This window comes from Pteronotus mesoamericanus, unplaced genomic scaffold (genome assembly GCF_021234165.1).
Source record: "Pteronotus mesoamericanus isolate MK-2021 breed Mesoamerican mustached bat unplaced genomic scaffold, CSHL_Meso_final scaffold_85, whole genome shotgun sequence".
NCBI lineage: Eukaryota > Metazoa > Chordata > Mammalia > Chiroptera > Mormoopidae > Pteronotus > Pteronotus mesoamericanus.
The window spans coordinates 39,117,762-39,135,113 of NW_026555329.1; the positions used below are offsets into that span (position 1 = coordinate 39,117,762).

The 17,352-nt window shown below is 38.4% G+C and overlaps 1 protein-coding gene across 1 annotated transcript in view; it reads left to right on the plus strand.

Annotated features, from left to right (window-relative positions):
- Positions 1-1,260: 1,260 nt before the first annotated feature.
- Positions 1,261-17,352, plus strand: part of PIK3CG (phosphatidylinositol-4,5-bisphosphate 3-kinase catalytic subunit gamma) — a 37,797-nt gene continuing 21,705 nt past the window's right edge. The window contains exons 1-8 of the mRNA XM_054563934.1: positions 1,261-1,302; positions 3,622-5,628; positions 8,593-8,658; positions 8,771-8,996; positions 10,439-10,542; positions 13,334-13,480; positions 15,939-16,029; positions 16,822-16,952. Coding sequence (XP_054419909.1) covers positions 3,634-5,628; positions 8,593-8,658; positions 8,771-8,996; positions 10,439-10,542; positions 13,334-13,480; positions 15,939-16,029; positions 16,822-16,952 — 2,760 coding nt within the window. The 5' untranslated portion in view covers positions 1,261-1,302; positions 3,622-3,633. The remainder of the gene's footprint in view (positions 1,303-3,621; positions 5,629-8,592; positions 8,659-8,770; positions 8,997-10,438; positions 10,543-13,333; positions 13,481-15,938; positions 16,030-16,821; positions 16,953-17,352) is intronic.

A 17,352-nucleotide genomic window follows, 5' to 3' on the forward strand; every position in this document is an offset into this window, starting at 1 on the left:
GTGTCGAGGCTTCTAAAGCTGCCAACCTCCTAAGGGAGTATTCCTATATACGAATTTATTTGGGGGTGCTAATAAACCCCTTCTGAATATTTGGGACACAGCCTTTGAATGTAATAGTTTGACTGCCGATATCTACTATTATAGTACAATTTATGGAAAGCTAAGATGCAAGGTGCCTATGTGAAAAGAGGTAGATCATTATCGATCATTTATCTTGATGTCAGAGTGATTTAGGGAACTTTTAATTACATACCTCCAAGAAACCTGTGAGGCCAACACCATCCTACTTGTCCCTGGGGCTCAGCTGGTGTCCGTGATAACCCAAGGCAGAGGATGAACTCCTATAGGAACCCTGGAGGGCAGTGGGCACTGGTTCAGGATCTGAGTATGCTCAGGGGTTCTGAAAGGGATTGAAGTCACCTGGAAGACACAGAGCTACTCTAAAAATGATTTAGGATGGCTTTTCTATGGATTCTCTACTTCCGTGACAATCAGGGGCCATCTCCTAGTGACTCTGTCTCTCTGACAACGCTCAGCTCCCTATTTTCCCATGAAACCAAAAACCTCCTAGTTTGTCTGCAATCATTGCCCAGAGTTAAGTCTCCACACCAACACTCACATACAAACAGACCCATACACTGACATACACTGTACTTTCTGTTTCAGCCAGTGATATTTTGTGACCTAAATGCTCTGAAAAAAATAGAGAACTATCGCATGAAGCTAAGGAAGTGACCTCCCAGACTTTGTCTTTAAAAATGTTCAGCTTGATAACTGAGTCCCCTAGATCACTAGCTTGTCTTCCCCCACCCCTCAGGTGCAAAGTTTGAACAAGGGATCATTTGAATTCCCATGAAGGAAAATTAATTAAACGGGCTTTGCAGGCCTAATGGATTTAATTTGGTTCTTAAAAATCTTCCTACAAGGCTGTTTCTCTAATGTGACTGTTAAGCCTTTCCTTCTGCTTAGAACTAGCTAGAAAATATTTTATGTGTTTGTATCTCATGAATGTGGTGGGGGGTTTTGGGAGGAGATCTATGTAATTTTAATTTGCTTTGGTCTCTCACAATTATTAAAAAGTTAGTTCAAAGAGTATAAAAAATGTATATAGTAAACACTGTTCCCTCTCGTGCTTCACTCTCTGTGCTATTAACAGGAAACGCATTTCTGACACTTTTAAAATGAGCAATCACACGTAGAATCAACTTGGTTAAAACTTCCTTCCTGGTAACTGCAACACTTCCTCTGCATCTGGATACGAAGGGAGACCCAGAAAAGCGGAAGAGTTTAGAGGTACACTGGGTAGGTTTAATTTTATTGTTTTCAAAAATTGAACAAATGATCCTTCAGCATCATCACCTCCACTGCTTTATCAGGTATTTTTTTTTCCTTTCTATTTTTTGCCCTTTTTTGGGTCTGACTTGGAATACTGACTCTTTCTTCTCAGCTAGAATATTTTTAACTGGAACTGTCATTGGTTCTTGAGACGACACTACCACTGAATGTCTCTGTTTCATTGTCTAATCCAACCTGTACGTGTAGATACCCAGGAGGTTCCGGTGATAGTTTTGCAGGTGCATCAGTCTTTTTTTGTTTTTGTTTGAGAGGAAGAGGGAGGGCACAGGAGCCTGTGCTAGCCAAGCTTCACATTCTTACAAGTGCATGTTTAGCCATTACTGTACTTACCAGTGTTTCTAACGTCTTGTAAAAGACGAACACTCCATAACCTCAACCATGAAGGAAAAGAGTGAGTATGTAATCTGCCTGTTTTCTTCTGCATCTTGTAAGATTGATTGAGGTCACTGAGGCAGAAGTTATTGCCGTGTATTTGTATGTTGCCTAAATTCAGACCTATTTTATTTCAAATGTCAGTATTAATATATCTTTCAGTTCTCTTCTTTGTTATTCTATAATGTAGCAACATTACAGATCAAATAGTGAATGTTTTAAGCTGCAAGAGACAATACTTTGAGACAGTTGGTTTCATGTATTTACTAAGTAGAATTTCATAATATTTTATGAGATGGAATATTGACTTTAAAGGTAACTTTAAGCCAAGATTTGAACAGAAGTTTGGATCTAATGAAACCTGTCTTATCTTTTAATCAAACTCTTCTTTTTGGTATGTGTCAAATGCTCCACTATTTCTTAAAGAAATAAGTAGTTACGAGTCTCACTAATATTAGTCATTTAAGAGAGTAAATGTTATTTTCTGAAATAAATTTTTATGTCAAGAGTTGATTCTTATTTATAATATAATATCTTACAACACAGTGATACTGAATATTAAAATAAAAATACCTTATTTATATTTCTATTTTAATATTTTAGCATTTCAATTATTATTTGAAGTGTTTGTTACTGCAGTATGTCATATTTGTACTTAAATGATTTGTGCAGGATAGGGACTCATTAATATTTATGGAAAGAGTGGATAAATTGATGAGAAGAAACTTGCGAATTCTCATTATAAAGATGAAAATATTAGAGGGAAAAAAAGAAGTTAAATAATCGATTGGGACCCAAACAGCAGGTTACTGGAGTCCAGAAGTCCTTCCTTCCATCCTATGACTTCTCCACTGTCTAATGCAGAGGAAGATGTAATGAACTGGAACAAAGTTAAAATTGCCTGAATGTTCTATAAAGAAAGTTCACCCTTGGGTGACTCCTCTAAGACACTACAGTAATATAGCAATGACAGCCCAGAACTTCATGATTCAAAATGATAAATATCTGCAAATGTTCTTGGCTGAAATTACTGATTCTGGTATTTTTTAGTTTTATCAATGAAATGATTACCTTTCCTAACTAGAAAGAAAAAAATAAATAAAAAGAAAAAAAAGACAGGAAGTTGACTAGGGAGTAGATACCTGAACCAGACAGTGTGGACACAGAGAATGTGAAGTGAGGCTGAGTAAGGTATCTAGGTCCCAATAAGTGTGAGACTGAGCAAATAGGAAATATTTCAAAGGCCTGTTTTCTTAGTGGGGTATTTTAGCATTTCACAGTGCACCCTGCAAACTGGCACTTGATTTTTTAACTGGATTGTATGCTTAAAAACATTTACCACTTTGAGCCATTACAGTATGCCAGACATCATGCTAGATCAGTGCTTTACATATCTCCTTTATTAAATTAAATTCTTAAACATAATGAAAGTAAAGAGAATGATTACTAAACCCCTTACAACACGGTGATACTGAATATTAAAATAAAAATATCTTATTTCTATTTCAACTTTAATACTTTGGCATTTCAATTATTATTTGAAGTGTTTCTTACTGCAGTATGTCACATTTTTACTTAAATGTTTTGTGCAGGGTAGGTGCTCATCGATATACCCATCGTCCATACTGAACAAGTACATGCATGACCTTACTTAATCCTCACTTCCAGCCTCTGAGAGTATTATTCTATTTGAATGATGGGAAACAGGCTCAGAGATTATGTAACTAGCTCAAGGGACCAGATAATTAAGTGGCAGTGTCAGGATTCATGGGCCCCGACTCCAAAGCCCCTCGTGCTCATGACACTGTCTACACCGTCTCCTGCCATCTCACAGAAAAATAGAATGGGAAAGTGACCTCCCTGTGACCGAGCCCTCTGTTTCTCCGCTCCCAGGTCACACAGGGCATGGAGTTGGAGAACAATGAACAGCCCGTGGTTCTGAGAGAGGACAACCGCCGCAGGCGCCGGAGGATGAAGCCACGGGGCTCCGCGGCCAGCCTGTCCTCCATGGAGCTCATCCCCATCGAGTTCGTGCTGCCCACCAGCCAGCGCACCAGCAAGACCCCAGAAACAGCACTGTTGCACGTGGCCGGCCACGGTAACGTGGAACAGATGAAGGCGCAAGTGTGGCTGCGCGCGGTAGAGACAAGTGTGGCAGCCGACTTCTACCACCGGCTCAGCCCAGACCATTTCCTGCTGCTCTATCAGAAAAAGGGGCAGTGGTATGAGATCTACGACAAGTACCAGGTGGTGCAGACACTAGACTGCCTGCGTTACTGGAAGGTGCTGCACAGGAGCCCAGGCCAGATCCACGTGGTGCAGAAGCGTTCTCCGTCCGAGGAGTCGCTCGCCTTCCAGCGGCAGCTCACTGCCCTCATAGGCTATGACGTCACCGACGTCAGCAACGTGCATGATGATGAGCTGGAGTTCACGCGCCGCCGCCTGGTCACTCCACGCATGGCCGAGGTGGCTGGCCGAGACACCAAGCTCTATGCTATGCACCCCTGGGTGACATCCAAGCCCCTCCCGGAATACCTGTTGAAGAAGATTACGAACAACTGCATTTTCATCATCATTCATCGCAGCACCACCAGCCAGACCATCAAGGTCTCAGCTGACGACACCCCAGGCACCATCCTCCAGAGCTTCTTCACCAAGATGGCCAAGAAGAAGTCTCTAATGGATATCCCCGAAAGCCAAAATGAGCAGGACTTTGTGCTGCGCGTTTGTGGCCGCGATGAGTACTTGGTGGGTGAAACGCCCATCAAAAACTTCCAGTGGGTGAGGCACTGCCTCAAGAACGGAGAAGAGATTCACCTGGTGCTTGACACTCCTCCAGACCCAGCCGAGGACGAGGTGAGGAAAGAAGAGTGGCCACTGGTGGATGACTGCACAGGAGTCACCGGCTATCATGAGCAGCTAACAATCCATGGGAAGGACCATGAGAGCGTGTTCACTGTGTCCTTATGGGACTGTGACCGGAAGTTCAGGGTCAAGATCAGGGGCATCGATATCCCTGTCCTGCCCCGGAATGCTGACCTCACAGTGTTTGTGGAGGCAAACATCCAACATGGGCAGCAAGTCCTTTGCCAAAGGAGAACCAGTCCTAAGCCCTTCACAGAGGAGGTGCTCTGGAATGTGTGGCTTGAGTTCAGTATCAAAATCAAAGACTTACCCAAAGGGGCTCTACTGAACCTCCAGGTCTACTGTGGCAAAGCTCCAGCATTATCTAGTAAGGCCTCAGCAGAGATTCCCAGTTCTGAATCCAAAGGCAAAGCTCAGCTTCTCTATTACGTGAACCTTCTGCTGATAGACCACCGGTTCCTCCTGCGCCATGGGGAGTATGTGCTCCACATGTGGCAAATATCTGGGAAGGGAGAAGACCAAGGGAGCTTCAATGCTGACAAGTTAACTTCTGCAACCAACCCAGACAAAGAGAATTCGATGTCCATCTGCATTCTTCTGGACAATTACTGTCACCCAATAGCCTTGCCTAAGCATCGGCCCACCCCTGACCCTGAAGGGGACCGGGTTCGAGCCGAAATGCCCAACCAGCTTCGGAAGCAGCTGGAGGCTATCATAGCCACTGATCCACTTAACCCTCTCACAGCAGAAGACAAAGAATTGCTCTGGCACTTCAGATATGAAAGCCTTAAGCATCCAAAAGCATATCCTAAGCTATTTAGCTCAGTGAAATGGGGACAGCAAGAAATTGTAGCCAAAACATACCAATTGTTATCCAGAAGGGAGGTCTGGGATCAAAGTGCTTTGGATGTTGGGCTAACGATGCAACTCCTGGACTGCAACTTTTCGGATGAAAATGTAAGAGCCATTGCAGTTCAGAAACTGGAGAGTTTAGAGGATGATGATGTTCTGCATTACCTGCTACAGCTGGTCCAGGTAGGGGATGCCAGTGTTATTTACAGAACATTTTTCTCAAGGAATTTATTTGCATGTGCACAAGAACCCCATTCAGTTGTCATCAAATGCCCTTTGTCCAGAGCATTCATGATCTGTCAAAGCAGATCTGAAGAAACCACCTTAAAAAGTACTGTTCTGTTCCATTTTTTTTTTATTGTCTTTGAGGGTTTTCTGAGAGGCATTTTGAAAATGTTAATATTTCCACTTTATAGGAGGACTGACCTTGCAGGAATATGTTGTTCTCATTTATTGTATTAATCATAGATTTGATTTACAGAATGCTCCATTCTGCAAAGGCTCCAAGTGATATACATGCCTTTTATATATTATTACATTTAACTCTTCCAATAACTATGATGGAGATCAAGTTGCTATTTTAATTATATAGAAGCTGAGGCAAAGAGAGGCTAACTAATGTGCCCAAGGTCACATACTTTGAAAGGCTGGAATTCAAACCCAGGAGGTCTGACTCCAGGCCCTCCTCTTCTCACTGCCTCCCAATGTCCTGCATCAACCCAGTGTCAGGGTCATGGGTCCTGGAGAAAAAAGGTCATAGTTTCTGATCATGAATATGATGACATTCATGAATAATACCTCCTATCTGGATGGGACCTACCCTGAAAGCCCCTCTCTTTAGACAGGTCTGGCCTTGCGTTTCCACTCCTATTCTTATGCCTTCCCCTGAGGTCAAGAGAGGCTACATCATTTGCCTGAGGTTTTCTTAGGAAGTTAAGGAGGAGCATTTCTCCTACTCACTGTAGCTTACCTCATATTAGATTATGCTGCTTGATAAGGACAAGGAAGTAAAGAAATTGGAATTGAAGTTCTATTTTAGAGTGCAGAAGTGTGCATTCATGACTTCAACAACATGTACATAGTACTTCTGCTGTTCTGAATGCTGGACATAGTGCAGTGATGAAAATAGAGTCCATCGCTGTCCTCATGTAGCTTGCTGTGCATGGAGAAGACTGACATTTAATGACAAATTGTGGGGAATACTTTGGGGAAAAACTAGAGTATTATGAGAAAATAGCCAGGGATCCTGGGTACACAATTTAGATCAAAGAAGCCAGGGACAGTTCTGAATAGATGATGCTTGAGCTGAGATTAAGATTATCCAGGGTAAGTGTTAGACACTAAACTGCCTAATTATTATCTGAATTGACAGGAAGGCCCTGGAGCTTTCTGATGAGTATTTTGGATGCTCTTCACTTAAACTCTGAATCATCACCTTCCAGTAAGCAGATACTTGAAACATTATATTTGGCCTTTGCCTTTATCTATCAAGTATATCCAATATTTTTATCTGCCTGTAAGTGCAGATACTAGCATAACACTAAGGAAAATTTTAGAATAATCCAAGTATCTTCAGCTTTCTAGCTCTCCACAACAAATAGAACATAAAACAAATTTGCATGAGATATGTTCCAAGTCCCAAGGCCACTATGAATTATTTTACATTGTCATTTTCACAAATAAACTTTCCAGAATTGGAAAATGAATGGTGTTCTTGGAAGTATTTAAATGAAAAAGATCAATAAGTAATATCAGCATTGAATTTGTGGTCATGCATTTGAAGAGTAGTAGTCATTTGTAAAATTGAGATATTTTTCAAATATGGCCAAATGACTCATTTCGATTAAAATGGCCTCTTCATTGAGATCTGCATTATCTTTACAGAAGTGAAACATGAAGAAGTTTGAAAAGACTCACATTATGGTTAGAAAATTAAAACATTTCTGAAGTGAGTACTGGTGGTGAAATAACCACATTCTCCAAATTAAGAGCTTAGCTGGAGCAACTGTGGCACCCATTTGAATATACCATTGGAAAGGATCTTTGAAAGTATGGGAATAATTGAAATATTATAAAGTCAGTATTGATCACTTCCAAACTGGAAAACCAGAGTAAGAAATGGAAATCATACCAAAAGTCCTCAGGCCATGAAACATAAAGTGGAATGGAAATTTCTTCTGTTTCATCTAAAAAAGGGTATATCATGTCTATTTATAAAGAAAATACTCTGAGATATTTAGTTTTAAACTCCCTCTCTTCATCCTATCTACCCTATAACTTTATATATGCATTTATAATCAAACAGTGTTTGTTAGTCTGTTTTTTAAATTATGAACTACTGAAGATTTATTGAAAAGTGCAGAGAATGATGTAACAGATACCATACACCCATCAGGATGTAATTATTTTTTACTTTTTATTGGTTCTTTTTCTTGAGTCATAGAGCTATCATTTAAGTCAGTCTCTCTATATTAACCAAGTGATACGAAAACTACTAAACACTTTTCCTGAGGAAATATATTAAATAAGAGATTTTTCAGACAAAAAGCTCTGTGTACACCACACATGACAGGGAGTAGAGATCGTTCTGCATTAATTGATCTAGGCCTGCTGTTTACTTGCAGTAAGAACCTGTGAGACAGCTCAGTGACTTGCCTTTGAGATGCCAGGCACCCGTCTTGAGTAGAAAAGTGATAGGATTTTCAGGACCTTCACATTTAACAAATATTTTTCTCCTTACATGTACTCTATCTCTACTGTCTATTTTCAACAACCTCTCTTGGCTCCCACTTTTATAGATTCGTTACAGTCATCTCCACCTTTCCCCTCTATCCTTCCAATCAATCTGCTAAGCCTTTAATGGGAGCCAAAGTCCTCCCCTCTTTGCCTTTGAAGTTAGCAAAAGCACATGACTGTGAGTCAATAGTTCCAGCTTCTACTCCCAGTCCTTACGCAAGCTCACTGTGGTTCACTCTGGTCCAAAGAGTCCTTGGGAAAAAAAAGTATTGAGCTTAAGTGACTGGTAAGATTCTCATCACCCTAGCCATAGAAACCCACCAAGGCAGAGCACTAGCTTTGCTCTTTCCTTTTCCCCAATTAACCAACACAGACTGTAGCCCTACAAATGCCCATGTGTTCTTCTTTTAGGCTGTGAAATTTGAACCTTACCATGACAGTGCCCTGGCCAGGTTTCTGCTAAAACGTGCTTTAAGAGTAAGTACTTCCATTTTGATAACAGCGTGACATTTTAAAGGTTACTGGGAATTGGCTGATAGATGTAGAGCATTAGCCACAATGATTTCAACCTTCTTGTTCCCACCCTCAGAACAAAAGAATTGGTCACTTCCTGTTTTGGTTCTTGAGAAGTGAGATAGCCCAGTCCAGGCACTATCAGCAGAGGTTTGCTGTGATCCTGGAAGCCTACCTGAGGGGCTGCGGCGGCGCCATGCTACATGACTTCACCCAACAAGTCCAAGTAATTGAGATGTTACAAAAAGTTACTATTGATATTAAGTCACTCTCTGCTGAAAAGTATGATGTCAGTTCCCAAGGTATGGTAGCTCTATTTTCTTGGTTCTCTTTCCAGATGCCTTCATCTCTAAAAGCCATCATCTCTGAAAGGCAATTTGTACCTTTCTAAAGACAGCAAAGAACAATGTTTTTAAATCCTCTGTCTTTAGGGAGCAAGCAAATTTAAGTTCTCCCTTTACAAGTTAATATATTTTTAAAACTATATATATTTTAATGAGTTTATGATGGATATTAAACTCTGAAAAATTTTAAAAGCATTATGCAGATATAAGATCTATTTTTAAGAACAATTGTGCACATACAAAAAGATTAGTTATTTTCAAATATTTACCTTTTTTCTCCCTATCTTTCAATAACACATATAATTTTCAAATTTTCAGTCTTTTAAAATAACAAATTATTAAGAAGCTATTTAATATTTTGGTGCATATATACATATATACCTCCATATATTGTGTGTATGTGTATATATAGTATATATATATGTATATGTATTTCAGAGTACTTCATGTAAAAATGTATATCACCTCGTCTCTGAATGCATTTCCAGTATTGTATTCTTATTCCTAAAATGTCCTGTCCCTGCCCTGCACAGAGAAAGAGTGGAAAATTAACCACTCTTTCTCTGTATTCCCATAGATTTTGGTTGATACTGTATTAAATTATAGTCATCAATAAATTTTTCTGATTTGATAAACTACACTGGCCCTGAGGCTAGGAAATAGCTTTTATTCCTGTTTGTAACCCTAGACCCAGCAGCACGGCTCATATGGAACATTCACTAACATTCTCAGCCAGTATTTTAAACTTCTGAGTATTTAGAATTTCCACTTTTTCCTTTGGTTTCTTTTCCAATACACCAATAATGCTCTGTTCTAAAAGTAATAATGATCTTACTTTTATTTTTATTGTAAGTAAGAAAGGGCAATATTTGCTCTGGCCTCCATTTGCTCTGGCTCTATAACTGTCTGTTATATAGGGAGCAATTTTTCATTTAGGTACTTCACTTTCAGAATTTTGAGGCTGTCACACCATCTCCACCCAGCCTAACTGACTCTTCAGAGTAACTGAAGTCTATTTAATATGGTCTGCAAATGCCCATTTCCCAAATCAGGTGACAGTTTAAAGTTTCACACGTTAGAAAGAAAACTAAAGTATCAGTTCCTTAGCACTGTCCTTAAAATACCCTTCCCTATCTGATTGTCCTGGTATGCTGCATCTGTTCCCCTATTTCTGTCCCCTGTTGGATGTGTACATGGTAGTATTGCTCCCAGTAAGCCTGACTTATCTTGCCACCTCAGATGGATAGTTCCTCAAAGACAGAAACCAACCCCCTTTTCCCTTACTCCACACCGGACCAAACGTATAGTGTTGTGAATTGATGTGGCCTCAGGGAATGTTATAGACAATATCGGTAGTTTCTTGAGCTTGCATAACTTTTGTGTCCTTTTGACAATTACAGTTATTTCACAACTTAAGCAAAAGCTTGAAAACCTCCAGAATTCGAATCTCCCCAAGAGCTTTAGAGTTCCTTATGATCCTGGACTTAAAGCAGGAGCACTAGTGGTAGGTATCACCTGGATGTCTCCACGTGGCCTTCATGTCTTGAAAATGCCTGTCACACTCTCTTCTAAACACTAAATACAAAAAGCCTCAACACTAGGCAATCTCCCACCCAGTTTGTTTTAAATCAGCTTTCAAGAGGAATCCTTTACATGCAAAAAAAATGTCCATTTTAAGCATACAGTTAATTATCACAATCAAGATCTAGAACACTTACAAAGAAATTTCATAGAAATATTTCTTTCATATTCTTTTTTTATTTAGTCCTTTCCTCCTTCCATGCCCCATCCCAGACAACAAATGTGCTTTCTATTATGTAATTTTGCCTTTTCAAGTATTTCATGAAGTGGAGTCATACACTGTATAGTTTTATATCTGGGTTATTTTATTTAGCATAATGCTTTTAAGATGCATCCATGTTGCTGTGTGTATCAGTAGTCAGTTCCTTTTTATGACTGAGTAGTATTTCCTAGTATAGCAATGCCACAGTTTATTTTCCATTCACTTTTTGAGTAAATATTTAGCAGTGAGACAGTTGGGTCAGATGGTACATGTGCATGTAACCGCCAGGTCACTTTTCCAAAGTAGCTGTACCATTCATTTTACGTTCCTACCAGCAATGCATGTGAGTTCCAACTGTTCCACATCCTAGCCAACACTTGTTACCAGTCTTTTTAAAAGACCGATGATAGCCATTGAAATGGTGTGAAGTGGTATCTCATTACTGAACATCTTCTCATGTGCTTATCTTCTATCTTCTCTTGAGCAGTTTCTATTCACATCTTTTGTTCTTTTTTAATGTGGGTTGCCTTCTTATTTTTCTTTATGAGTTATTTATATATTCTGGGCAAAAATCCTTTATAAAGTACACATTTTATAAATATTTTCTCCCAGTCTGTGACTTGCCTTTTCATTTTCTTAGTAGTATATTTCAAGGAGCAGAAGGTTTTAATTTTTATTAAGTCAGTTCATCACTTTTTCTTTTATGGCTCCTGCATTTTGCACCCTAAGAAATATTTGCTTAATCCAGCAATGCTCAACCTGGGTTGACCCCACCTCACCCCAACAGTGCGCGCACATGCACACACGCACGCACACCCCAAGGGACATTTGGTAACATCTGGAGTCATTTTTTGTTGTTACAACTGGGAAGATGCTACATCTAGTGGGTAGACCCCAGGAATGCTGCTAAATATCCTAAAATGCACAGAGCAGCCCCCATACCCCAACAAAAAATAATCCAGCCCAAAATATGATGAAAAATTGAGAAATACTGCCTCATTCAATGTAACATATTTTTTCTAGAAATCATATAGTTTTAACTGTACATTTAAGTTTTTGATCTGTTTTAGATTAATCTGTGTGTACAGTGTGAGATAAAGATCAGGTTTCATTTTTTATCTGAATATCCAACTTTTCCAGCACTGCCTATTGAAAAAATTGTCCTGTTTCTGTTTAAATATGTTGGCAATACTTTTGTCAAATGTCATCTGAGCATGTGGATTTATATCTAGATTCTCTGTTCTGTTCCATTGATCTAAATATCTCTCTTTATGTCAATACCATATGTTCTTGGTACCATTCAAATAATAAACCACTTCATGCATACATAAGAATCTTAAGACAGTATATTTCCATTAACTTCCTCCCATTGTTATACTATTTTTGTTGCTTTTAATTTCTACATATTTAATAAACCAAATACATTGTTATTTTTGCTTTAAACAGTTAAAATAGATTGAACGGATGTAATAGATTGGACTTTTTTTATATTCACCCACATATTTACCATTACTGGTACCTCTGCACTGCTTTGTATAGGTCCATGTTTCCATCTGGCATCATTTTCCTTCAGCCTTTTAATATTTTTAATAGTGCAAGTCTTCTGGCAAGAAATTCTTTTCTATTTTGTTTGTAAAACTCTTTACTTCACTTTCATTTTTGAAAGATATTTCCCCTTTCCTTTTGGAAAGAAGGGGATGTTGCTCCTTTCATGTTTATTCTATGTCCAATTAGCAGTAAACTGGCCCTATAGTAAAAGCACACACTGTCCTCCGTCCTTATCCAATTAGAGGTTGCTAGGAATAATAACATATTCATACAGCTTCAAATTGTGTTTGCTTTTTTCTTTTCTTTTTTTTTAAGAGCGCATTGCATTTTTGATGCATGGTGAATTCACTTTCAGCCAAAACCCGTAAGATTTTTTTATTTTGGAGTGGCTGCTAAGCCACATTTCTAGCAAAATTTCTTGAGTTTATTTAGATGTATGGGGTTTTTCTTTTGAGAGAGGAGGTGTTGTACCTGAGTGCTAGATTTCTGTTTACTGCAGTTAAATTTTATATTATTATATTTGACCTATTGCTTCTGATTCTGCAAGAATAGTTTTTACATATTGTGATAGCAGCAGAATTTTTTTTTTCAAATTAAATCTTATGAGGACAAATATATAAAGAAAGGACAGCAGAGTTGCTCTATATTAAAGGGAACCTGAGAGTACCAGAGTTCATGGGAGCGCAGTGTGCAGAGGATGGGATCTGCTATGCCTCTTGGGCATCTTTGCAGATTCTTAGGGTTTCTCAGAACATACTTTGAGAACCACTGGTGTAAGTGTTGTGAATTGCTTTCACTAGTATTTTCAGATTTGGTGAGAACACTTTCTATATTTTTACTCAAATCATTGAAAATAATTTTCCAACTAAGAATTTGTCCTGATTATTTTTGGTGCTTCTCAAGAGGATGTGTGTCTCCAATGTGCATTCATTGTGTATTAAAACATCTGACTGTTTCCTCACAGGTTGAAAAATGTAAAGTAATGGCCTCCAAGAAAAAGCCCCTGTGGCTTGAGTTTAAATGTGCTGACCCTACAGCTCTATCAAATGAAACAATTGGAATTATCTTTAAACATGGTGATGATCTGCGCCAAGACATGCTTATTTTACAGGTATGCTACTGTTAAGGATTTTTCTTCAACTATCTGAAAAAATAATTCTAGTATATTAGATCTAAAAAAATGCCTTCTACTGACACTATTCCTGTTCTCTCTTTGATCAATAATGAACAATGATCAAAGATTACATAATAGAAAGAGGGGATATGGCTATGGACCGTTAGATACCCAATCTAGTGAGCATCATGGTTTTGTACATTCCTGAGAGGATCCATAGCCAACATTTGCAAATAGCCAGACATACTTCCCTCACCTAGTCTCTGTTTTTTATACCCATTCATAATATGGTAACATAGAACATAGGCATATTTACCCCCTAGCATTCACTTAATTCCCTTTCATAGACATAACTACACACACACAGGTGCTCTTAGAGACGTCACCTTGGATACACACTCACACAAACTCAAATGACGATTTGATAGGAAGGAGAAAGAAGATGAACAGGTAAGCAATTGGAGACATGTAGCTAATAACAAAGAGTGAATGGATTTCTAGAGCAGGTAAATGGTGAAGGTGTCAATGTTAATCATTTTTCTATTTTCTAACATTTCTGGATAAACTTTAGCTTCACAAACTCATAAAGTGGTACTCTACTCTAGCTGTTTAACATCATAAAGGTAACATAATTTCTAATATTTAATATGATTTATTTAAAACAGGCAAACCACAATGATGGAAATATAGACTATTTAAAAACAAGGTCATGTTTTTAATTCCCTCTGTGTTTCTGTTTTTGCTTCTTTCTAATATGGAAACAATAATACCCTTTGCTCTCTTTTCAAGAATGGTATGTGTATTTTCCTGGAAATAATTGTTTATTAAAAGAATAAAAAGTCCTTCAAACCTTTTTAAATTCATTAAATTTCCAAGAAATCTGTAAAATCCTTTTAATTATTTGCTCTGGACAGTGTGGCTCAGTTGGTTGGAGCATCATCCCATAACTGAAAGGTTGCCAGTTTGATTCCCTGTCAGGGCACATACCTGGGTTTCAGGTTCTCAGTCAGGGCATATATCTAGGTTGTGGGTTCGATCACAGGTCTGGGTGTGTAAAGGAGGCAACCAATTGCTTTGTTTATCTCACATGATGTTTCTCTCTCTCCCTTCCTCCCTCTCTATAAAGAAATGAAAAAGTGTCCTTGAGTGAGGAAAAAAGAAAATCTTTTGAATTATTCAAAGATATACTTGAAAAACACAAAACATCACTCATTTTCCTCTCATTTTGAGGGCAAATTTGCGTTTTACTTTTATGTACTTTGTTTTGTTGTTAGGGCACTTTGCTTGGAAGATAAGGACAAGTTATTTAAGGTCTCTAATACTTAGTCTCTTCACCTGCAGAATATGAATAATAATCATATCCACACTGTAAGGTGAATGCAAAGGATCAACATAAAACAGCACCCAAGAAATGTTAGCTATCATTGTCATCATTGCTATTGTTTTCTTGCCTTATGGATAAAAATTTGTAAGGATGGTAGAGTAGAACAGTTTTTTTTACTGTTATTCAATTACAGTTGTCCCCATTTTCCCCCCATTACTCTCCCCTGCCCTACCCACCCAACTACTCTCACATTCAACCCTCCCCCCAGTTGTCTTTATCCATGGGTCCCTTATACGTTCCTTGACTTCCCGTCTCCCTTTATCCCCCATGATTCCCCTCTCCCCTCTCCTCTGGTCACTGTCAGTTTGTTCCTTATTTCCATGTCTCTCATTCTATTTTGCTTGTGTGTTTGTTTTGCTGATTAGGTTCCACTTATAGGTGAGATTATATGGTATTTGCCTTTTGCTGCCTTGCTTATTTCACTCAGCATAATACTCCCCAGTTCCATCCATGCTGTTGAGAAGGGTGGGAGTTCCTTCTTTCTGCTGTGTAGTATTCCATTGCATAAATGTACCACAGCCTGGTACTGGCATAAGAACAGACACATACATCAATGGAACAGAGTAGAGAGCCCAGAAGTAAACCCATGTGTCTATGGTCAGTTAATATTTGACAAAGGGGGAAGAAGCAGAAAATGGAGTAAAAATAGCCTCTTCAACAAATGCTGTAGGGAGATCTGGACAGCTACATGCAAAAAAATGAAACTTGACCACCAACTTACACTGTACACAAAAATAAACTCAAGGTGGATAAAAGACTTAAATATAAGTTGTGGGACTTTTTTTTATTGTGGTAAAATATACATAACTAGAATGGAATAGATGAATTGTGGCTAACACCTATCTCAAAAGAAATCCATTTATTTTCTTTCTCAAGGTAAATCTCAGGAACCAAAATTAACAGGCTACCAAAGGATAAAAACCCAGAGTACCAGGTTAATAAATAAAAGTACAGTTGTTACTTATATTTTTTATGTTTTCTTATATCTTTTGTGTTACCAGGTAAGATTTTTTTAAAGGAAAAGAAATACATACATTTATAATGGAAACTTTTTTGTGTTTTGATGCCCAGATTCTACGAATCATGGAGTCCATTTGGGAGACTGAGTCTTTGGATCTGTGCCTCTTGCCATATGGTTGTATTTCAACTGGTGACAAAATAGGTATGTGATTACCTCAGGAGAGGGATGTAACACTGAATTAGTTTTAAAAGATTATAATTCTTTCAGTGTGGGCACTTACTAACTGACAAATTACAATCATAATCCATATAAAAAGGAAGGAAATGTTCTAAGGCTGGTGAATGTGACTCCCAATTTAATATGGATATGTTGAAGATAAATGAATGCATGATTCAAATTCTTGTGACTATACATGGAAATGATTTTAGTAAGAACTGTTCCTTCCTCTTTACTTTTCCACCTCTAAACTTTAACTGTTTCACTGCACATTAAGCTTCTCCCTCACAATTAACATTTAAAAATAGACAGAAATATCTGTCACTTATTTTAGTATCCCAGAATTAACATTATCAAAGCTATTACATATTCCACTCTTAGGTGCTTTTACAAACATTTAACATTTTAATGTCAATCAAACATTTTTATTCAAGTTTCCTCTTTGAGAACTGTACAAAACCATTTACATTTGACCTGTAATTTAAAAAAGGAAAAGGCATAGGTTGCCAAGTAAGGAAGGATATACTCAGCCCATAACTGCTTTTACTTATTACATTTCAAAACCATCCCTTTCCTCTTTTCATTCAGGGACAGTGAAAGCATGTCCCACACAGCTTCCATTTTCCCCTCCTTTTGTTTTTCTTACTGCTAAGAAAACCAACAGCATGAACCTGGAAAATAGCTCTCTGACCTCCACTCAACAAAGATACAGCCTTTTCTCCTCTGGGCCAGGCACTGGACCCCAATCTACATCAAACTGTGTGCATCCTCCTGTAGGAATGATCGAGATTGTGAAAGATGCCACAACAATTGCCAAAATTCAGCAAAGCACAGTGGGCAACACAGGTGCATTTAAAGATGAAGTCCTGAATCACTGGCTCAAAGAAAAATGCCCCATTGAAGAAAAGGTGAGCTCCGGCATTTCCTTACTCTGAAGACTCCTTATCAGTGGTCATTTATACAGTAACAGTGGTTTCACATTTTCAAAGTGTCTACTGATATCATGCCTCCTGATGTATTTGGGGAATCCTTTTACACGTGAGGTCATAGGGGTTTAAGCACCTTCCTGTGGTGGCCTAGCATATCTGTGTTAAACAGACATGCTCAGTTCAGAACTCTGTGAGCATTTGCTTCTCCTTTGATTATCAGGCACACTTTGCATGAAATGTGGTTCAGTGAAATAATTTGTTAGCACTTTTTATAATAGTATATTTCTGTTGTTCAGCAGAAAAATGTAGTTACCACATATAAATTTCTTCCTACCTGGGATACACCACATACCCTATAAAGTAATTTCTAACTTATCAC